A 24,705-nucleotide genomic window follows, 5' to 3' on the forward strand; every position below is an offset into this window, starting at 1 on the left:
AATCAAATTAACACAAAAATATTAAGAAAAAAAATAAATGGATGTTTTGCTAGACTACTTTAGATGACAGAAAAAATATTTACTGAATATTCATGTATGATAATAATGAAGAAAAATTAAGAAAATGATGTGTCCATGCCTGATGTTCTCATCCTCCGCAACACTTTTTGAGAACAGTTTAAGCACACATACAGAATTTTAATAAAGTTTGATTTTGAGTGACCAAGCACATGGACCAGTTACTTCAAGATGGCTACCAGGTAAGATCATTTTTTTACAGTTAATTTGAAATATTGTCTTGTCAGAATGCTTACACGACATTTTGATTATCATTACCGCAACAGATGCTTATTAAATGTTAATTTAATTAATAGAAGCATAATACTTTGATTTTAAATGGATGTGCAGAATCTCCAAATTATGTTCTTTCAGGTTTGTCATGTCATTTTGAAAATATGTCAGTGTTGATGTTTTCTGACTGTTGCGGTAATGAGATTTTTTAGGACTAATTTTTTTACATTGTTACAAAAAGTGTTAAATGATAAGTAAAAGTTTTTAAATTAATGTTCCCATTTACTCCAGACTTTGTTTTTCAATGTCTGGTAGGAAAAAAGTAAATTTAAGCAATTTTTTCTCATTCCACTCTGTTTATGAGAAAAAAATAAATAAAACAAAGAGACTATTGAAAAAATACACTGAGTATGGATCTGTAAGATTAATGTATATTTGAAGAGTTTCGTTGCAAAACGAGATAAATCCATTTTTAACATTTTTGTCAAAACATGTTTATTATTATGTTATCATGTTATTATTTTGTTTTATGGTGCTACTTAGCTGTATTTTTTAAGTTATGAAGGTTAAAATCAAAACAAACCAACTGCAGTTGCATTGATATTAATTGTAATGCACAACCAAAAAATGACATTTCTGAACAATTAAAAAACGGATTTATCTAGTTTTGCAACAAAACTCTTTATTTGTATAGGTAAAATATTCTGGATTTTTGAAATATTTTTGAAAACTTGAATAACATTGACTTGGCATCTGAGCCTATAGTTTCTGACACTCCAATGAAGACATGTTTGTGAGATTTCTGGGTCTTTTTCATGGTTTAATATCTGAGATGCTCTCCATATAATCTCACTGATGTCTAGGAGAAAGAATTGAAATATTAAAGAGATCTCTGATAGATTGTCTTGTAAGGTCTGACATCAAATAAAACTTCTCTACAGTTGAAAATGTTGCAGGGTGATTTTCAATCATGACTCACCAAAAGAACCAAAAACAAATGGATGAAAGAGAGGAGGAAAGCCTCCGGACCATCTGGGTGGTGCTAAACATCTTCTCTAAGAGGATGTGGTTTATTCTCACACCTTTGCCCCCTTTTGTTTCAATCTGTGGTAAACCAGATGAATGTATTCGGGCCGTCTCTGTGTGTTTATGTGGATCAAAAAGAGTCTGTCCTAATATAACTGTAGCATATCCCTCACAAAGGATTAAACTTAATCTCAGAAATATTTCTGTGATACAAGTATTTAAGCTCATCACATGGTGATGGTGAACCAGGGTCACGAATAACTTCAATAAAATGCACAATTTCTATAAATGTAGGCATGGTGGTAAAGCCAAAACAAATCAGTTAAATGGAATAAAAACAGGAAAAGGAAATTCAGCGATATCAGCAGTTGGCAAACGCTGAGAACGACTGGAAGTTGCCACTTGAAAATTTACATGTCTGGGGTAGTAAAAATAATGCCTTGTCTTTGCCCTTTGTGGATTTTCCTGTCAATTTTGATTTACTTCATATGCACTAAAGATGAAGTTTGAAGTGAAAGTACTTCTCCAATCTCAGCGTTATACAGACAACTACAATTTCACACTTTAGCTTTAAAATTTAGCTCCACATTCTTTGATTGACATGCATGCACAAACTCAGACAGACTGACCCATAATCTGAATTTTACTAATCTTACTATTACTCTGGATACAGACAACACACCAAATCTGTTTACCTTATTTTGATTTGATTATATAATCAAGTAAACTTAACATGTTAAAAAGACCTGAATGATGGTACTAGCATAGTGTGATGACATACAAAGCGAATTTGTGTGGTTAATGTACCCATTAAAAGTTCTTTTAGACAATGTAATGGCTTTTGGTTCTAGTTGAACCCAACTGTTTATGATGGCGGCACTGATCGTAACGCTTTCTGGATGCAGTGAGCATCATATGAGGTCATTGCCAGCAAGAGGACAGGCTCACCTCACAAACGTTGCCAGACTGCGGAGGTTTTGTTGCCTTGTAAACATTCTTGTGGCTAAATCGCTCTAATTTTCCTGAAAATGGTTTTGCCCAGTGACTGTACTTTTGTAAACACCCCTAGGCACCTGTCCTGTCCTTACGACCACACACATAGGAGACTAGGAATGCAACGTTGAGCAACTGAAAACATTTTATGATTTGAAGTTATATCAACAAATGTTGAATGTTTTTTGTTCATTTAATTTATCAAATTAAGTAAGTAATTTCAACTTGTTACATTAACTCTTCACTAGCCAAAATTTTAAATAGTTGCTCTTGCAGAGCCAATTAATTAAACATAAAACATAAGTAAAATTAAATTTTGTTTACAGTTCATTTAGCCGAAAATATCCATAAAAGTATTATCTTTCTCTGACACTTACTTGCTTTCACACTGTAAACATGTTTGCTAAATTTATAAATCATACGCGCCTCTTACTATACACTGGTTGCTATTCAAAAAACGTCATCAAATATGTTATTGCTTGGTAAAATGTATTCTGTCTTTTCATTTGTTCGGCCGAAATCATTTATTCTGCGTGAAAATGCATATTATCGCTCCGAATTGCCGAACCGCCTCATCCCCCGCATCGCCAAACCGTCTTGTCCCCCGAATGGCCGAACAGCCTCGTCCCCCGCATCGCCAAGCCGCCTCGTCGCCCGAACCGCCTTGTCCCCCGAACCGCCTTGTCCCCCGAACCGCCTTGTCCCCCGAACCGCCTCGTCCCCCCAATGGCCAAACCGCCTCGTTCCCCCAATGGCCGAACCGCCTCGTCCCCCGAATGGCCGAACAGCCTCGTCCCCCGAATGGCCGAACAGCCTCGTCCCGCGAATGGCCGAACAGCCTCGTCCCCTGAATGGCCGAACAGCCTCGTCCCCCGCATCGCCAAGCCGCCTCGTCCCCCGAACCGCCTTGTCCCCCGAACCGCCTCGTCCCCCGAATCGCCGAACCACCTTGTCCCCCGAATAGCCGAACCACCTCGTCCCCCGAATCGCCAAACCACCTTGGCAGCCGAACCACTTTAAACCGCCTCGGCCGGCAAACTGCCCCGTCCCCCGAATCGCCGAACCACCTTGGCAGCCGAACCACTTTAAACCGCCTCGGCCGGCAAACTGCCTCGTCCCCCGGATGGCCGAACCGCCTCGTCCCCCGAATCGCGGAACCACCTTGGCAGACGAACCACTTTAAACCGCCTCGGCCGGAAAACTGCCTCGTCCCCCGAATGGCCGAACCGCCTCGTCCCCCGAATGGCCGAACCGCCTCGTCCCCCGAATGGCCGAACCGCCTCGTCCCCCGAATGGCCGAACCGCCTCGTCCCCCGAATGGCCGAACCGCCTCGTCCCCCGAATGGCCGAACCGCCTCGTCCCCCGAATGGCCGAACCGCCTCGTCTCCCGAATGGCCGAACCGCCTCGTCCCCCGAATGGCCGAACCACATCGTCCCCCGAATGGCCGCATCGCCTCGTCCCCCGAATGCCCCATCCCCAAACCACCTTGGCAGCTGAACCATTTTAAACTGCCTCGGCCGGCGAACCGCTTCCTCTCCTGAATCTCCGAACCGCCTTGTCCCCCCCATCCCCAAACCGCCTCGTCCCCCAAATGGCCGAACCGCGTTGACAGCCAAACCGCTTCAAATCGTCTTGGCCGTCAAAACGCCTCGATCGCCAAAACGCTTTTGTTATTTAATCGCCAAATCCATTTGGTTGCTTATTCGCCAAATCAATTCGGTTGCCGAACAAATATATCTTTTTAATTAAAGTGCGCAGTGAACTCTGTTGCCATGAAACTCATGCTGGCACCATTCATTTCATATTCGCTCCCGGCTGTTCTAGCCTGCCAGTATGGTGGCCTAAACAGAATGGGTCACGTGAAGTCCGGACCTCTATAGTAGGTGCAAAAGCATCTGTAGACCACACCAAAAACAGGACTGAAACAAGCATTGTGATCAAGAACCATTAAATATAATTGAACATCTACTCATTATTCACAAAATCGTTTAAAACCTGTAATTACATTTCTTGCAGTCTACAAAAGAATATCAGTCAGTTTTGGATTTGCAGGAGGGTGAGTAAATAATTTTAACTTTTGGGGTCAACTGTTCCTTTAAGACATTTCTCAAAAAAGAATCTGTGACTCATCATCTTCAATCGCCCTGATCCCGGATGTTTCTCATTCTCTAGTAAAAAAGCTCTAGTTTCCAAGGATAATCATCAGGGATGAAATGAAATTCTCTCTTACTCTACATCAACACCCACATGCGCCTACACGCAACAATGACGTCAACGCTCCTGCGCTGCTACTTTCAAATGCTGAATAATCTGTGTGCATTCATGCACTCAACCTTGACAAGAAGACATTTGATTTTCATACTCACACATATATAAAGAGGTTAATTTTAAACATGGACATAGAGACTCTGTGCCCACTGTCAGGGTTGAAAAAAAAAACGTGAATAAAATAACATCATTGTAAGACGCAAGAAAAGCACAGAAGTGGTCACTGTTTGAAAGAGGACCCAAGATGTTTATTGAAATGCCAGATTTAGAAATGAAGGTTAACAACAAAGCGTTGTATGCTAAATGAAACTTTAAATCTGACTCAGTATTAATCCACTATCATTAGCTTTCTTTACATTGCACTGTGACTGTCAATAAAATCACTGTATTTAAATAGTATAAATCATGACTATGCAAACGGGATGGCTGCTTTACAAACGCTTGCTTTTGTTTGCTTTGATAGAGTCAATCTTGTGGCTTTAAATCTATTTGTATTACTGCTATAATAAAATGCTTGTTTAACAAAGCTCAGGAGAAAAAAATATGTGGCAATCCTATAAAGCAAGATTGTATTTAATATACATTTAATTATGTCCATGCTGAAACGGTCATTAGGAATATGATTGAAAAACAAGTTATTACATTTGCTTTGTAGGTCAATCGGTTCATTGATCAGTAATGTTTCAGCATCTAAAGTCATCTGGAACAAAATCTGAGTTTATCTACTTATTTACTGTAATGGGGCGTACACACCAGAAGCGAATTTAACTATTTTGCATGAGTAGATTATATACGAACTAGTCAATGCAAAGACGCGAATAGACGCAAATTTGTGCTGAGCAAGACAAATGATGCAAATTGGGTGGCGTAATTGCTTGACGTGAAGTTAAATCCCGCGAGTAATCTAGAGGGAGGAACGTAATGCTTCGCCTTTGGTGTGACTCATTATTATTTCTTTCTGGTTTTGCCTTCTTTTCAGTATCACCTGTTTGTTTCAAAGCTTGTTTTTGCCAAATAGACTAATAAACAATGTAGATTAACGTTTTATTTGTATACTTGTTTTTTTAACAAAACCTCTAGACTTTTCTGATTGGTATGCCTTAAGCAAACATTGCTGTTTCTTCAGCCTTGGCAATTTGAAAAGAGGTTATTTCTTTACTTCAATTGCACTGCAAGCCAGTTTCTTTATCGGGTTATTTGTCTTTATTACTTTGGAGGTCTCACGACTCTATCCAACAATCCGTGACCCAGTTTCGGTTGAGAAACCCCGGTCCCAAAAGCAGGTACACAAGGAGGAGTGCAGATGCCTTTTAACTTGTAATTTCGTATGTTTTTATGCAGCATATTCAAAGAAAATCTCTAAGCACTTGCATTTTGACAACAGTTTTTTTCTTCATACCCACAGTATAGTTGGATTGAACCAGCAACTTGCATTCACACACTACCTTCGTATCCATTGGGCTACTGATATCCAACAATCCTTTAGCCCATCATAAGTTGAATTTACTCAAAAAAACTCAAATTTTTATGTTATTTTAACTAAAATTTTATTTGTTAAAGGGACACTCCACTTTTTGGAAAATATGCTCATTTTCCAGCTCCCCTAGAGTTAGACATTTGATTTTTACCGTTTTGGAATATATTCAGCCGATCTCCGGGTCTGGCACTACCACTTTTAGCATAGCTTAGCATAATCCATTAAATCTGATTAGACCATTAGCATCACGCCTAAAAAATAACCAAAGAGTTTCGATATTTTTCCTATTTAAAACTTGACTCTAGTTACATCGTCTAAGACCGACAGAAAATTTAAAATGTGCGATTTTCTAGGCAGATATGGCTAGGAACAATGCTGTTACTTTGCTGCCGTAACATTGCTGCAGCAGGCGTATTGATATTACGCAGCAGCCTCCTGCAGCCATGTTACAACAGTAAAGTCCTTGATTATTACGCCAGAATGAGAGTTTCTATAGGCCATATCGGCCTAGAAAATCGCAACTTTTAATTTTCTATCGGTCTTAGTAGGCAATGTAACTAAAGAAGAGTCAAGTTTTAAATAGGAAAAATATCGAAACTCTTTTGTTATTTTTTAGCGCGATGCTAATGGTCTAATCAGATTAAACGAATTATGCTAAGCTATGCTAAAAGTGCTAGCGCCAGACCCGAGGATCAGCTGAATGGATTCCAAAATGGTAAAAATCAAATGTTTAACTCTAGGGGAGCTGAAAAATTTGCATATTTTCAAAAAAAGTGGAGTGTCCTTTTAAATCTAGGCACATACTACTTTTTTACAATATTTTCTATATTAGCAGACAATCACAATATTTGGGGTGATCAACATCATTCAGTCTCAAGCTTTTAGTGGACCTAGCATCAGACTCTGTCCCGGTCTTCGCCCTCATGCCCAAACTGATCATACCCGCCCCTCTCTAGAGACACAACCTGAGCCACGAAATCTCAATCGGCTTGCAAATGGAAAACAGCCAAAATCAATGACCTGGAAAAACAAGTGCCGGCTAATTATAGTGGAAAGGACAGTCAATGGCAGAGAACATCAACACCTCACATTGGCCTCAATGTGACAATGTGATCTATACGGTCCATCCAAAAAACAGACGAGGGAGAACGAACGGAAACGTGACTCACATGCAACAAACTTTAGGGGACTCACGCTGAGCAAACCTTCAATCCTTCAAGGGCTCATCTAAGTCCTCTGGTATACGTTAAGTTATTATTCAAACTGTTCATGCTGATTTCCCTCCTCCGGCTATTATAAGCAACTTCTGAAATTCGAGTCCACTGAGAATGTATCTCGTTCCCTTTTGATCCTTTCGGTTTGCATTTGTGATGGTGCAATTAAACGTGTTGTTCCCAAGAAAAGTCGCTTTGGATAAAAGCATCAGCCAAATGTAATGTTAGCTCAAACTGACAACTAAAGCTGAGGGATGCAATTCATATTTAATGTGTAAATACCAGCTTAATGCTACTAAAACAATGCCCTCTTTATCCCAACCTATATGAAAAATTAACCCTGGCTTGACCACTGGCGTGGGTACCTGTTTGCTACCAAAAACGGTGAAGCATTTGACCGAAATTATTTTTGCAATTCTGTGCAATGGTGCTAAAATTACAAACTTTCCCTAAAAAAAATCTATGAAAAACCTATTTGTCCAAAGTGAACAGACCCAGGTAAGCTCAAAAGCCGAGCAACACTCGCCACAAATCTGGTTAATGTTTAATTTTTTCTAGAAGTGAAAATAAAAGCTTTGCTCAGAGTATTGTGGATTGCATGGCCTTATCTGTAAACTGCTGAAAGGGATAGTAAAGCACACGGGAGGTAAAGAACGGAGACGCACAGAGTTTTTATAGCTCAGTAGCAATCCTAAAATGTTTACCTTCTGAAGGCTGGTAGGATTAAGTTGTGTCTTATCAATTATTTTTATGGCCACCTGCAAGAAAAAGAGAAGAGAAAAAACAAATTTTACTGCCTGGAATCCAGTTATTGGGGTCCGGCACAAAGCCAGTAAAAGACCATCAGTGTGATGATGAAAAGAGAGAGAGAGAGAGAGAGAGAGAGAGAGAGAGAGAGAGAGAGAGAGAGAGAAACAGAAATATATCTGGGTCATTCTCACCACAATTCTCAGTACTGTAATGCTCTGTATCTGTTGCATTCGATTAAATGTGCTGATTTGAGTCATAAAGTGTTACTTGTACTGCGTAAATGTAATGAGAATGAGATTTTTTTATCACATTGATGAGTGGAAAATATGCTGAATCATACAAATGTTGTCAACATGCAAAAATGTATGAAAAATGTCTTAAAGGCGGGGTGCATGATCTCTGAAAGCCAATGTTAATATTTGAGATAACCTAAACAAACACGCCCCTACACTAAAAGAATCCGGACCTTCTTTTGATAGACCCGCCCCACACATACGCAACCCAGGCACCGATGTTGGTTAGTAGACACGCCCCTTACTGCTGATTGGCTACAAGTGTGTTTTGGTACTCTGCCGGAAACTCTGCTTTTCCAAAGCGTTTTAATCATGCACCCCGCCTTTAACTTTTGCTTCTGACACGTGGTGAAAAACATTATTCAGTAACTCAATAATATGGATTTGTTGTAATGAACTAAATGTTTTCCACTAAAGCTCACCTCTCGTCCTGTGAGAATGTGTCGTGCCAGTTTGACCTTGGCAAAGTTGCCCTTGCCGATGGTTTTGAGCAGCCGATAGTTGCCGACATGCGGCTGTTCGTCGGCACAGGAGGCGATGGAGTTTCGGCACCGGGCACCTGACCGCCCGGGACGGGACGACACCTCATTTCGCCCATCTGTATGTGATGTGTGCTGTAGAAACAAGAACAAAGGAAAAATTTATATTGTAATCACTTTTGAGAATGAAAAGTGGCATTGTTATGGTGGCGTGCCAGGCAAATAAAAACAGTAAATGTCAAATTGCCGTTCGAATAAATAAAGATTTTTGAACCCGGCAACCCTGAAATGTGAGCTTCACCGGGGACATCTCTTCATTTCCTGCATACAAGGATATAGTTCAGTGAACTGTGCCAGTCAAAGCGTTTTAGGTCTCATCTGTTTGTGCTCTAGGGATGGAGACACGTGAATCGTGTAATCTGCCCAAAATGTTTCCTGGATTTCTGCTTCGACTTCCTCTTTCACGGAAAAATACAAGAGCTGAATCCTTTCAAATAGAGGATTTTGGTTTACAAAATGAATGTTTTCATTGAATTGAAATGACAAAGTCTTTTTGACTGTCATTATTTGGTGCTCACTCAGGTACCTGGGCCTTTGCCGAAATGGACAAAACCTACCCTTTCTGTACCTGTCTTAGAATTTATAAGAATGTTAAGTTTTTAGAGGTGGACATGCAGGAAATTAGTGGTTATCTATCGAAAATCAGCTTATTATAAAAACCTGTTTTCATGCAAATCAATTAACTGGCTACAAGGAAAACATGGAATCTGGATATTTGTCAGGTACTTGCAGGCAGTGACATCAAAGCCTACAGTCCGCCTACACCGTAAAAAGTTAAAGCTGGAGAAAAATTGTAAATATACTTTAATTTGTAACGGGTATAAATTCACTTAGAGTAAAATTTTTAAGTTGTAAATGTTTAAATATTTTAGTTGTTACCAATTTGAAGGTTTTTCACCTTAGCATTTTCACTTAAAATGCAAGTTAATTTTTTTGTGTTACTAATTGAAGTAAGTTTTTTTACTTATTGCCATTTTTTGAAAAGTTGCCCGCCAGAATTTTTTGTGATTTTCACAAAAGTTTCATAAAATGCCTTCCAGGAAAATTTTCTTCTAAAAATATATAAACATACAAATATATCAAATGAAAGAACAGACCCTCTACTTTCAAATAAACAAAACGGGGAAAAACTTTCATCCTATCTATATATTTTTCTCTGCTTATAAACTCTCAAATATGGGTATTTTTCTTTAAAAATATTTTGTTAGCAAAAAACTGAAATAATTGCATTTTTGCAAAGGAATTTTGTTAGAGATCAGATTCAGAACGATTATCAAAACATACACAGAATTTAAAATTAGTAAATAATGTTTTGGCTTCAGTTTTTTTTATAAATTGGGTAAATGCGGTATTGCAAATTAACTGGTCAGGATGAGGGAACCAAAGGTTGATAAAATGTGCTTCAAGATTCCTTAAAGGAATATTCCATTTTCTTAAAAGAAAAATCCAGATAATTTACTCACCACCATGTCATCCAAAATGTTGATGTCTTTCTTTGTTCAGTCGAGAAGAAATTATGTTTTTTGAGGAAAACATTGCAGGATTTTTCTCATTTTAATGGACTTTAATAGACACCAACAATTAACACTTAACTCAACACTTAACAGTTTTTTTCAACGGAGTTTCAAAGGTCTATAAACGATCCCAAACGAGGCATAAGGGTCTTATCTAGCAAGAAAAATAAAAAATATGCTCTTTTAAACCACAACTTTTCGTCTAGGTCCGGTCCAGCGCGACCTAACGTAAATGCGTAGTGACGTAGGAAGGTCACGTGTTACAAATATAAAACGCACATTTGCGGACCATTATAAACAATAAACTGACACAAAGACATTAACTAGTATCAGTTGACATACAACAACGTAGGAACGGTCCTCTTTCTCAACACTTGTAAACACTGGGGCGGAGTTTCGCGTTCGTCCTCTGTGACCTCTTGACGTGATGACGTATTGCGTTGGGTCAGCTAGCGCATCAAGACCGGATCTAGACGAGAAGTTGTGCTTTAAAAGTGTATATTTTTAATTTTTCTTGTCAAAAATGACAATCGTTTTGCTAGATAAGACCCTTATGCCTCGTTTGGGAATGTTTATATTCCTTTGAAACTCCGTTGAAAAAAACTGTTAAGTGTTGAGTTATGTATTAATTGTTGGTGTCTATTGAAGTCCATTAAAATGAGAAAATCCTGCAATGTTTTCCTCAAAAAACATAATTTCTTCACTGAACAAAGAAAGACATCAACATTTTGGATGACATTGTGGTGAGTAAATTATCTGGATTTTTCTTTTAAAGGGGTCATATTATGACATTTTTTTAAGATGTAAAATAAATCTTTGCTGTCCCCAGAGTTTGTATGTGAAGTTTTAGCTCAAAATACTCCACAGCTAATTTATTATAGCATGTAAAAATTGATCATTTGTAGGCCTGAGCAAAAGTGTGCCGTTTTTGGGTGTCGTTTAAAATGCAAATGAGCGGATGAAGTGCAAACACTGATCACAATGATGGTGGTTTGTTGTAATTGAAACTCAATTGTGCTGTCAAGTACTTTTTACTTTCTCTCTTTCTCTCTGCACTATGGCAGTGCTGTGGTTGGATATTGCAGATAAAGGGGGCGGTATTATTGTAATTCGCCTTACTACCTACCTCACAAAACAGGCAACCTCTGAACGACCCAATTTTTCACACGCTTGCAGAAAATGGCTCACCCAAACAAAGTTACTGGGTTAATCCCGATCACATCCTCCAGTTCGACAGAAGCACTGGGGACCCAATTATAGCACTTAAAAATGCAAAAAGTCTGATTTTCACGATATGACCCCTTTAAGAAAATGGAATATTCCTTTAACATCTCAAACGGAGTCTGGATTGTAATCGCTCGCAAGAAAAAGCCACCCAGCCACCTCACTACATCAATAACTCATAACCGTATTGGATGACTGATGATAATTAGGACCCATGGTTGTAGAAATCTATTAAACAACACGTCAGTATCACTGAACAAACAAAAGGCAAAGATGACAGCACGAGCTTGCACACTGAGGACTCATCTATCACATGCTTTCAAACAGCACGCAGGTCCATCTGGAACAGAGGAACTTAAATTAGCTCACGAAAGCTCAAACAGATATCTTAATAACAATATCTGATGCCGAGAAACACGGAGAGCAGCACGCGTGCCGGCTGGAGAAAGTAAAATGAACAAGATCTCTCAATAAAGGCTGTAGGAAATGAACTATGACGTTGCTGGAGCTTTAAAAATATCTGGGAGACAGATCAACAAGATGTTGCCTGACTCACGCTGGTCAGGAGGAGGGAACCAAGTGCTTCAAGATTCCTCAAGTTTGACATTCAAACCAAGTCTATAAGGGTGATAAGAATAGTTCAAATAGTATAAATATTATTAACAATATGACTCAGTTTTATTGCTATATAAATTGTGGAAAATGAAATGCTCAGTATGGCCTTTAAGGTTCAAAAGCACCATCAACGCATAAAACCCTTAAGAGTTCATGAAGCAGCACTTATAATCATGCCAGTATGGATTCAGCATCATATAGTGATGAATCATCAATCACATAGTCATTCAATCCATTAAAAATTCAGCTTTAGGTCAAAATCAATAATCTTTTAGCAGTCCTACCACAAAGTAACAGAGTATGCATGACAGCTGCCAAGACCAGAATAACTTCAAATATCTACAGTGTGCAGTGGGGTTCAAAAGTTTTCTAGAAAAGTTCTAGAAAAATGGCTTTATACATTATATTTCTTTACATTAATTAATAATAATTACTATTATTAATAATTATACATTATATTAATAGCATTTAAGTGAATTGCTTTAAAGGGGACATATCCTGAAAATCTGACTTTTTTATGTTTAAGTTTTATAATTGGGTCTCCAGTGCTTCTATCAACCTAGAAAATGTGATTAAGAACAACCTAGTAACTTAGTTTGGGTAAACCATTCTCTGCAATAGGGCTGTGTATCGCCAACAATTTCCCGATACGATACGTATCCCGATACAAGGGCCCCGATACAATGCGCATCACGATACAAGACTATTTTGAATTACATTTTTGTTCAGAATTTAGTAACATTATTATTATAATTATCTGTTTATTATACATTGAATAAGCAGTGTTGTAACAGTTGGGTTTTTGCCATTCATTTATTAGCTATTAGAAATACTTAAAATACCAGAGTTAGTACTTTTTAAACGCAGTTTTACAAAGATGGTGCCTTACTCTTGTCTCTCATTATTCTACATCTATGAATATATCTATAAACATGCAGTCAGACTTAATACTATTTAATAGAAACCAGATTATTAATGTGACAGTTATAGTTTGAAGTAGCTCTGTATCTCTTCTCTAGATGTACACTTTTCACATGCATATCTTTGTCGTGTTTCTTCTCAAATGCATTAGTACTGTTTTATAAGAGCATGGCTAATAAAGCCCTTTGCAGTAGTATAGGCTAAGATATCTGCGCTTTCATACTGAACTCATTGACTTTAATGCGCGCGCAAGAGAGAGAGCGCAAGTACGCGGCTCACTATGCAGACACGTGCGCCAGCGAGACAGACACGCAAAGTGAAAGTATACCCCGCTACCTTTAACTCTACATACTCTGCGGGACACATACGTCCTTTCCATATGGATCACGGATCAACAGCAATTTGTCACGTTACTTTCAAAAGTGCATCCGAATCGATACGGAAGGTGCTGTATCGATGCACGCATCGTCAGGCGTCCATGACGATGTATCGTTGTATCGATATTTTGAACACAGCACTACTCTGCAAGCATGTGAAAAAATAGGTAATTGAAATTTGGCTCCCCTTGTGATGTCAGAAGGGGATAATACCGGATAATGAAATCAGCTCATTTGCATTTAAAAGGACATACCCAGAAACACCTAATTTTTGCTCACACCTACGAAGTGGCAAATTTTACATGCATGATAATTTATCTCAAGGTTTCCCGCAGTACTTTTCAGTTCAGGCAGCCCGCCTAAGCTTGAAAACCCTACCGCCTTGACTAGGTGGTCATCCAAAAAAAAAAAAAAAATAGCTGCACAAAAGGCCGTCAAGTGCATCTCGGAGAATAGCGCGACGCGCTTAACACCGCGAGCGGGCATGCGCGCCACCTGGCCGAAATGAGAAAGACGTGGTCCGGACTGTCACTGTCTGGAGGATAACAGTTAATAAAACATCTCGGAGAATAGCCCCGCCCATCCGCCAATCCTACCACTTTAACTAACACATTTTCTGTGGGAAAACGTGTATCTATATGGTATTTTGAGCTAAAACTTCAAATAGAGTGGGGACACCAAAGATTTATTTGACATCTTAAAAAAAGTCTTTAAAAATTTTCCCCTTTAAAGACAGCATAAGCAGGAGCAGGCATAATACCTCTGTCCCAGCATGCTATGAGACTAAAAATCAACTATGTTTAACAAATTCACATAGCTTATTTTACCTGGCTATAAGTCATCAATGTTACTATTCTATTCAGCTATCCAAGAGGTAGTGATAACAGGAATTAAAGACAATGAAGACAATTACAGGAACACATCGCAAACAAGTTCCTAATACTACTGACTAAATATCAGTTCCCAAATGTCAGTCACCACAGGACAGAACAAAGTTTTTTCATGATTTCTGCAGCAAAAACTGCTTGGTTTTGTGGCGGCTTTATTCAAATTTTGTGAAAACTGTGGGGTTTTTTGAGTGTTTTTTTTTTGTAAAAAACTAAATTACTTGAATTGGCAAGCACGGGATTCTTATTTCAAACTACTAAACCTGCAAAAACATTTAATCACTTATTCACACAGCACTTTGGTGCAAGAAAATTTCTGTAAAATTGGCAGAGAGGCTTCTGTGTGAACACAAACGTCCCGTAATTGTTCTGGGATTGCTCCCAAAAAGAGGACCTAGTAACACTGCCGTAACATTCACAGAAAGCATTCTGTGTGAGCAAGAAGCATAAACAATGCCATAAGGGGCGTGTCGTAGTGAGGAGGTGCAAGAAGTTACGATTCAGCTCTTTGACACAGGGATTTAAACGCAAATCAACATTCACAACGAGAAATGTTGGCCAACTGGACTGAAGCCTGAGATCAGGGAGCTCCTCACTATCGGTGCTAAAGCTAAAATTATTCAGCATGACAGAACAGCACATCGCACGCCCCTTATGATCTTGTCATAAACTAAAATGCACACACGTTTCTCGAGATAAAAAATTACTGATAATTATCAAACATCAGACGCTGTGGAAAAAACCTACCAAGTGCAGGACTTTAAAGGTCAAGTTTTTCCTGATCCCATTTTTCAAACTTTAGTTAGTGTGTAATGTTGCTATAATAGCAAATAATACCTGTAAAATTATAAAACTTAAAGTTGACTGCCAGGCGATATATTTTCTTTAACAGAATTCGCCTTCCAAAGCTTACAGTGAACGGCCGATTTGGACTACAGGCCTCTACTTTCTGCTTTAATGACGTCAGTAGAACAGTTTTTTGACTAAACTCCGCCCACTGGAATACGTCAGTCGCCAGCTAAGCTAACGGGAAGCTAAGCTGCTATCAAATCACAACACACTAAACAAACTACACAATCAGAACTCGTTACGTATTTCTGAAGGAGGGACTTCATAGATCAAGGAATAGATCATCAGCCCGTTTTGAGGACAGTGAAAACAGCGCTATAAATAAGTAAATTGTGTGAAAAATTCTGCGTTTTTTACACGCGACTCATGAACACATGTTATATTGCGCACTGTAAACACAATCAAAGCTTTAAAAACACAGAAAGAATGGGACCTTTAAATACATCATGTGTCTTTACGGGATCATTGGCAGTGTGAATGAACCAAAAATCAAATAATCCCGGAATAATCCCAGATGCATTTTCCGTGTATTTCCCGTAACCTCTGGGTGAAAAGGCCTTATGACTCAAAAGTATAGCATAGACACATTTTTATGACCTTTCTGACCTTAAGAACCTGTAGTCTCTTTATTTCATTGACATTTATTGTTATACATTTCATTTAGAATAAAAATAAAATGCACTGAAATTCAATAAACCATGCATTAAAGCAACACTATGTAGTTTTTTTACCTTTAAATAATGTCTCTAAAATTATTTCAGTGATAAAACAACTTTTAACTGGACAAATTGTACTGTTGGTGCAACCTGAGCAGCCTCCTAGCTGCTACAAGCACACTCTGAAAGTGGCAGTGGAGGGTAGGAAACACAGCCCCGCCCCTCCTCCTGCCTGCAGAAGAGTGTCTGATACCAGGCACTGTTGCGCTTTTCAACCACATGGGGGAGCTGTAAGTCATTTTTACATGGAAACTACATAGTGTTGCTTTAACTTAAATCTCATTCTTAGGGGCTGTCCACACGGAGACGCGTATCACCGTATACGTATATAAATTTGTTATCGTATTGGCGTTTCATCCACACGGATCCGGCGTTTTGGGAGACTGAATCCGCTATTTTTTTAAAACCGGGTCCTAAAGTGGATAAATCTGAAACCGACACCCTTGCGGTTTCGTCTGTACAGCCAATCCGTATATTTTGTGAAGCGAAAACGTCATCACGTCACGTGTTGGAAGCGTCACACGTAACAGCAACAACAATAACGGCGGACTACGTGATTGTGTTCGTGCTACAGAAGCTACTAAAGCCTACTAGCTTTATTACAGCAAAATCTATTACTTCTATGCAATTGTGGTGACCAACAAGCGATCATGGACAACACCATACGTTGGTTATGCGAATGCTCAAAGTCTTCTTCTCCGTGTATAGTGTATATCTGTGGCAGAATTACAGCGCCCCATACTGGTCCGGCATATATACTACACCGCTTTCAGTCGGTTTCAGTGGTTTCGTGTTTACGGATTCTTTTTTAGAGCAAGGGAAAAAAATGATCGGATAGGGAATGCACCGGCTTCGTGTGGACATAGCCTTAATCCATCATATAACTGCATGCAAACAATTATTTTTGTATTCTTTTAATAAATTATTTAGTTGTGTCCATGACTTGCAGTTACAATAAAAACCATAAAAAGTGGACACAACGAACGGAGTTCGCTCATTGCCATGGCCATCCAGCATAAGTCGGTTTTTCAAACAGTCTCTTATTTCCTTGATCTAAATAAGATATTTTATAGCTGTACTCACATTACATGCTTTTACTTTAAAGCAGCATACGCTTACTTTGAAGCAGAAAAAGCATCGTGCAAAATGATGATATCACACAACGCATCTTGGGTCAAATTCTGCGCAAGTCCTTCATTTTTTTCTCAAGGGGGAGTGTAATCATAAAGAAAACTTAACAAAACTACCACGTAACATGACAATGATATCAGTGCTGTGAGACAACCTTTAAAATGTGCGAAGTTTTTACATGTTACCGATATCTTAAACCAAACAGTATGAGAATGCAGCCATGAACCAGCGGGTGTATTCTTCCACCCTATAATTTATCTGACTCATCTAAGCACTGTTGATCACCAAAATGAGTAATAGGGCACGTATTATTATCAACAACTACAAATGGCGAAGTAATTTGATAAATAACAATAAAGTAAATCGATATTTATATCAAATTTTGATAAATCTGCCAGGTGATTAAGTACATCTGACGTGATTTTTAAAAGCAGGTGTTGACTCAACATTGACTAGCCCAGGCATGCTTTCTCTTATCAGGGCATTGTTTTGCTTTCGATCTATAAAACATTAAAAGCTTAAATCATAAATGCATAACATCTCTAAAACTCCAGAGCCAATTTAACTGAAGCACATTTTATGTAGGACCCTGAGAGAGCCTTAAAAAGACTGTGTCCTAAATTCTTCCTCTAGGACAAGCTCATCTAGGACACGCAAGAGCACACAGTAATATTTCTTTATCATAACATACAAGCCAACTATAAAAACAATCTGAGGTGATGATAAGATCTAGACGTTCGGTTTCTTCAAAGCATCATGCTGTCAATATCTATTTAATGTAGTCTTAGTGTCTGTTCTTATGCCTTTTAGGCTCATTATAAAACCTACTACTATACACAGTTCAGATTTGCCAGGAACGCTCAAAACCTTGACAATATTCAAATGCATCAGACTTCCACAGTCAACAAATCTACTTGTTCTCCGAGAGGCTTTGGGTATGACAAAAGCCCAATTTCTCCATCCTAAATTGATTCAGTCTAATTCGAATGAATAATTAGCACTTACTATAGTTATGCGGTGCCTCTTGACGGAGTGGGAGCCCTTCATTTCTAGCACTGGCGATGTGAATGGCGTTGAAAGAGACAATCTGCCTGTTTTTGTGATGCTGACAGCTTATTGATCGCCTGGCACAAACCAAAGCTCAGTGGAGCGTGAAAACATTTCCGACACTTGTCGTCTGAGGTCCGAGGGGTGCAAATGAATGACTGGAGCTTTCTCTCTCTCTATTTCTCTCGCTCTCTCTGGGTACCTCAGTAGGGCATTTTCGTCACTTAAGGACTAACCAGTGGTGATACTGCGTAATAAGGCAGGTAAGATAGAGGCTTACTTTTTTATCTGTAACTTTTTAATCTCCTTTCACAACTTTTCAACTTTTGAGAACCGTCACTGTCACTTTAACATTCTATCCAACATTTCATTTTGTGTTCCATACAAGTTTAAAGCAAGGAGAGTAGATGATAGAAATAGTGAAAGGACAATATATTGCAGAGGCCGATATATCGGCCGATTTTTTTATCGGCTATTATTTTTTTAAATTCCCTATTACTTAAAGGGACACTCCACTTTTTGGAAAATATGCTCATTTTCAGCTCCTGTAGAGTTAAACATTTGATTTTTACTGTTTTGAGATCCATTCAGCTGATCTCTGGGTCTGGGGGTATCACTTTTAGCATAGCTTAGCATAATCCATTGAATCTAATTACACCATTAGCATCACGCTAAAAAATAACCAAAGAGTTTCGATATTTTTCCTTTTTAAAACTTGACTCTTCTGTAGTAACCTCATGTACGAAGACAGACTGAAAATTAAAAGTTGTGATTTTCTAGGCCGATATGGTTAGGAACAATTCTGGAGTAATAATCAAAGACTTTGCTGCCGTAACATGGCTGCAGCAGGCGCAATGATATTACGCAGTGCCCGCAAATTGAATGTCCCCTGCTATTGAAAGTTACTAAGGGGACTACTTTCAGGAGGCGCTACGTAATATCATTGCGCCTGCTGCAAAATTTGATGTTAGTGATAAAAAAGACACTCAGTGTCACTCAATGTAAAACCAAAGTCTGACATGACCAATCATTATTCACTTTTAAACAGGACGTTATGTTGTGCCACACACAACACTATACTAGTTCAACACACTTATTCAAACAGTACGGTGAGATGTCAGAACCACATTAATTATGTCTTGTAAATATGAAGAGTTTCGTTGCAAAACGAGATAAATCCATTCTTTAACATTTTTGTCAAAACATGTTTAATATATGTTATCATGTTATTATTTTGTTTTATGGTGCTACTTAGATGTATTTTTTATGAAGGTTTAAATCAAAACAAACCAACTGCAGTTGAATTGAAATTAATTGGAATGCACAACCAAAAACAAGATTTCTGAACAATTAAAAAAACGGTGGTTATCTCGTTTTGCAACGAAACTCTTCATATGTTTAAGTACTTTAAAAGTGTATATTTTTAAATGTTTTGCATGTTTTTTTTTTTGTTTGTTTCACCATTTTCTCTTTGTCTTTTAAATTACTGCGATAACATTTGTGTTATATCGGCCTCATATCGGCCAATCAGCTTTCTTGATATCTGTATCTGCCATAAAAAAACATATCGGTCGACATCTAGACAGAAATTTCTTGAAGTTAACAACTGCAACAAAAGCTAAACTGCATTAAAGTGGAAATCTGTTAAATAATATCACTGTATTAGGACTGAAAATGAGACAATTTATTTTAAATCACTTACCCACTATCATTCTATCTAAACCACAAAGTCCTTTGATTATCTTCCGTACACAACACATTTTTTGATATTTTTGATGAAAACCGGGAGGCTTTTGACTATCCCATAGACTCCAGTTTGATTTTCACAATTCTTTCACCAAAAGAATAAGACATCGCAAAAAAGGTCCATGTGCCATCAGTAGTACAATGATAATATTATGAAGCGACGAGAACACTTTTGTGAGCAAAGAAAACAAAACAAACCATTTATTTAATAATTAGTTCTTTCTACTTGGTCCTTCAGTGCGCATTCACGAGCAGACAATGGGGCATACCAGGGCTGTGCAAAAATATTGATACAGCTAACTATCGTGAATGTCTCCGAAGTTAGAGGGAGTGAGAAAATGGCAGAAAATTTAAAAACATCTGCAGCTATCAAAGAAATATTGAATGGCTTTGCATGCATCACGTTACACTGTCAGTTAAGGATCTGATACAGTCTCATTTATACATGTGCTGCAGCTCCCCCTTGTGTTTTTTAAAGAAATGTACAATCATTGCGGTGATCTGAAATCATCGCAATGAGGTCAAACAATCCCGATGAGACGATTATTTAATCATTGTGACAGCCCTATTAGAAATCACCTAAACAAACATGCCCCTACCCCAATAGAATCTGGACCTTCTTTTGATAGACCCGCCCCACACATACGCAACCCAGATAACGATGTTGGTTAGTAGACACGCCCCTTACTGCTGATTGGCTACAAGTGTGTTTTGGTAGTTGGCCCGACTCCCCTTTATGAATTGTTTACAGTGTTTGCATAATGGCTTAAATAAAAATGGAAAAAAAATGTTGGTAACTATAGCCGAATGTATACTAGGGACGTCCGCGTATGTGCGCCGTCCGCATGACGTCATTTTCGTCATCAGGAGGGTCCGCGGTCGGCCGCGCAGACCGTCCGTGTGCAGCCCAAAATTTGAGGTTGTGCGGACAGTGCGTGTACAGTCCGCGTACAACAGCGCATGCGCGTAAAAATATTTACTGCAAACAATTATACAAAAGAAATAGACAGCATTTGCACACACACGTTCTTCTTTAACTTTTACTTCTTCCAAGAACAGAAAGCTGAAGCATGTTTGTTACCATAATGTTTAATTCCTGTTCTTTGTTGTCTTGTTGTTTGTTCTAAACTTTGTTTGCATTGGTGGATCAGTTTCTTTTCTTCACCAATCCTAATGTTTTAATGTACTGTAAAATGTCGCCAAATCAGTGCTGTCTGTTAGACTAATAATTTGAATAAGAAATCATTTGTATTGCGTATAGTGTCGAACGCGGCCATCCTCGTGTAGCCGCGGGGAGTATACTTGGAAAGCTGCTGAACGCGATTCGGACCTACTACATCCGCCACGTTGATACATTACGTGACATACATCGTCATCACGCCATGTCATACCAGCGCGAAAACAGCCGCATCGCCACTTCACCTCTTCTTCTTCGTTGCATAACTCCGCTCCAGGGGCATCATGGAAGTAGTAGGTCATCCGGGTACTTTTCGCCTACTGTTTTTGGAATATTATGTATTCGGACATGCTACTCGCCTTGCCTACTGCTTTTCGCCTACCTAGGCGGTTTCGGACGCAGCACCAGTGTTTCCAAACAGGGGTCCGGGGCCCACAGGGGGGCCTCCGCAGATTTCCAAGGTGACTTAAAATTGCACAAAACAAGCATTAAAATAAGATGTTTCTTATTTCTTTGACGAATCTGTCTAGTCATTCCAAACTCTAGTTAATTTTATTTGGGAAAAAGTGAGTGAGTGGGGGGCCTTCAAATGTTGTGGGCAACTAGGGGGCCTTTAAGTGAAAAAGGTTGGGAACCACTGATCTAACCCCCCACCACCAAACTAGAGTCCCCTCAGTGAATTTCTGCCATTTCCAGCCCTGACTGTAGTGCACATTATGGTTCCACTATCAGAAATATTGCGAAAATATTGTTACACTGTATCTCACATACTGTTAAACCGTAATATTATAGCAGAAATACTGTTACACTGAAATACTGTTACATTATTGTGGGAAAATATCGTTTAGGTTGAAACAATATTGTTGCACTACAGGAAGTCGCATGATGGTGACTTGACAGATCTTTTGAGGTGTGAAGCAGCGCTCGTGAGAGTCACGCGTGGTTATGTTTATTCTGAAAAAACTGTGACCGCGACAGATGAGAAAACATCTGCACTAACTGACTACTCTTTCCTGACAAGAAAACATCACAATGGTGCGAAATACTTGCACATTAACAGTCCCCCTGATTACCATATGAATACCAATGCTCGAAAGTTTAAAAGTGGATTAAATTTCAGAATAAATAAATAGCACACGTGCAAATAGACACACAACATCTACTAATTAAAATGGCTTTTCATACTCACGTTCTCTGTGTCTCTTTCGTTGACAGTAGGTAACGGGGTTCTGGTTGACATTTTAATGTGTCTTTATCTCCAAAGTGGATCTTGCGGTCCAAGTCCTATCAGTTCGCAGGGTGGACAGCTGCCGTGCACAAGCTGATGAAGATCATGGACCAACATCAACAGCGATGCCAAATTCCAGCACAGAGCTCCAGAATAATGCAATCATTTATCCAGACGCGTAACGGCACAACAGGTCACCCGCGGCACGAAGGGGAGCAACTTTCCACAAAGATCTGGCAACCAACAGGTCATAACCTATTTAGCCAACTGGATTGTTTTGAAAAAACAAAACTTTAAAAAGTGCCAATTGTGAAACTCCAGCACAGTTAACAGGCCCTTCGGAAACTGCACACAGTCTTCAAACAAGGAAAAGGGGAGGGGGACCGCGTAAAACCGGCTCTGCGTCTTGACGCGCGTTTTAAAAATCTTCAACCGCAAGTCGTTTATTCAAGTCCCACATGAACTCCAGTCGATCTCTTTTTGATCACCACAGGTTGTTTAAATCTCTCTCATCCCGAACTGTGGGCTTTGCCAGCCCAGATATAGATGAGTCCAAGATGGCTGCGTGCTGCTGGCTGATGCTGCCAAGCCAAACCCAGCGCACCGAGCGCAGCGCAGCCCAGCCGGAGGAAGTGAGGACAGAGGCGGCTGAAAAAGCTCATTGGACGGCGCGGCGCTGTTTGTTGTTGCTGGGGTACTAAGGAGAAAGATGGACCTGCCTGGCGCACGGAACCCGGCAAAATAACTCAATGGTACCCAAATGCTTCATGGTCAGATCGCCCACCCCGATGACGTGGGAATGTGGATTAATTCATTTCGCACGCGCTGTGTTTTGTTAATACGATAGACTTGAACAAAGTAAGGTTTACAAATGTTCAGGCTGTGTAGTATCTTTCCGTTGCAGACAGGTGTGAAAAATTCTTATAATAAAAGCATTTAAAAAAAACTTCTAAGACCCGTTTTTGACCGAAAGTTTTTTTGTGAAACCAAAAATAGTTATTTTATGGAAGAACTCATCATTTATTTTTAATCGTATAGAACCATAATATAATTTACTTTAAACATTTTGAAAATATGCTTCTTGTGTTTTGCCATCTTTTACTGCTATGTCTGCTATGGTATTGTATTTATAATAGGCTATATGATACTATATTATATGATATCATAGTCTGTCTCGTAATGATTAAAATTGTCAACTTTTTTTTTTGAGCTGATAAAGGATTGATAAACATATCATCTTTATTTTAAAGAAACATAATAAAATAGAAATATAAAACAATGATTTAAATTGAATGGCTCTTGTTCTGCATGGCAGATAACACACACATCCATGGCTTATATTTTGCTTATAGATGTATATTAAAAAAAATATGTGTATTCAGTATAAACATAATCAAACACTAAGAAGTTGTTTTTTAGTTGTTTATTTACCTCATTTGCTTGTTTTGTATTATTTTAAACAATTATAAGTCATACTGAGGCCCTCTAGTGGTTGAGAACCTCAATGACTTCAAATAGAAAATTAAAAATTGGCAAAATCAATTTAATTTTATTTGTATTACCTGGCTGAAAAAAGACAAAACATCTTTGTTTTTAAGTTTATATTATTGGAGATTTTACAGTGCATTTTATATTCACTGATATGATCTTAACACAGACACATCATATAAACGTCCTTTCACAGTGAGCTGAATTTGCAAATGTAAACCTTTTTAATACAATTAAGACTTAAACTTAAGACCTACAGTACCAAAACTGCTGTTGTAGGTAATCTTCCTCATATTTATGATTGCTTACTGCCCCCTAGTGGTCATAGGGCGTTTCACTATAAAGGGTGTGATTAATGACTTAATCAGTCTTATTAAGAAATTAAGGTGATCTTAAGGCTTATAAATAATGGTTTCGTTTTCAAATGTGCAGATGCAATTTGATTTCATTTAGTAAAAAAAAGAAAATCCAGAAAACCTATAATGAATATTAAATATACTGTACACACACTTGTATGTCAAAACAGGTAAGACTGGGTTTGCGATTAAACATAAACAGAGCATGTAGGATAAATACAACTGTGCTTTAATATAAACCTACAGTATTTCCTGAACTATTACCTGAGAATTGACTCACATCAACAACTTTTCTGTCAGACATGCTGAGGCCTAGTGCTCACTACTAAAAGTGAAATTATCCCCCTTGAGACCTACATTTATTTTTAACTTTAGTAAAGTACTTTGTTTATATTCTTATAATACTGTAGACTATGGCACATTTCAAGTCTTCATATTTTAAAGAGAAAGTAAAGGTAGGTGACACCAGCTTTTGGAGAATGTAGTGATTCACTGGAAAAAAACAATATGTTATTTCTTCACTCAAATACCTAGAAATTTCTGGGAAAAAAACACAGCATAAACTGATGAGCTGGT

The 24,705-nt window shown here is 38.6% G+C and overlaps 1 protein-coding gene across 4 annotated transcripts in view; it reads right to left on the reverse strand.

Moving 5' to 3' along the window:
• mark3b (MAP/microtubule affinity-regulating kinase 3b) overlaps positions 1-23,142 on the reverse strand; it is a 94,629-nt gene extending 71,487 nt beyond the window's left edge. The window contains exons 1-3 of one of the 4 annotated variants that reach the window (XM_073856362.1): positions 22,247-23,142; positions 8,737-8,928; positions 7,976-8,029 (exon numbers count right to left, since the gene is read on the reverse strand). In XM_073856362.1, coding sequence (XP_073712463.1) covers positions 7,976-8,029; positions 8,737-8,928; positions 22,247-22,297 — 297 coding nt within the window. In that variant the 5' untranslated portion in view covers positions 22,298-23,142. Of the gene's footprint in view, positions 1-7,975; positions 8,030-8,736; positions 8,929-18,092; positions 18,276-22,246 lie in introns of those variants that run through there. The other 3 variants (XM_073856364.1, XM_073856365.1, XM_073856363.1) reach the window with 3 other exon arrangements.
• Positions 23,143-24,705: the final 1,563 nt, after the last annotated feature.

Source organism: Misgurnus anguillicaudatus, chromosome 18 (genome assembly GCF_027580225.2).
Source record: "Misgurnus anguillicaudatus chromosome 18, ASM2758022v2, whole genome shotgun sequence".
NCBI lineage: Eukaryota > Metazoa > Chordata > Actinopteri > Cypriniformes > Cobitidae > Misgurnus > Misgurnus anguillicaudatus.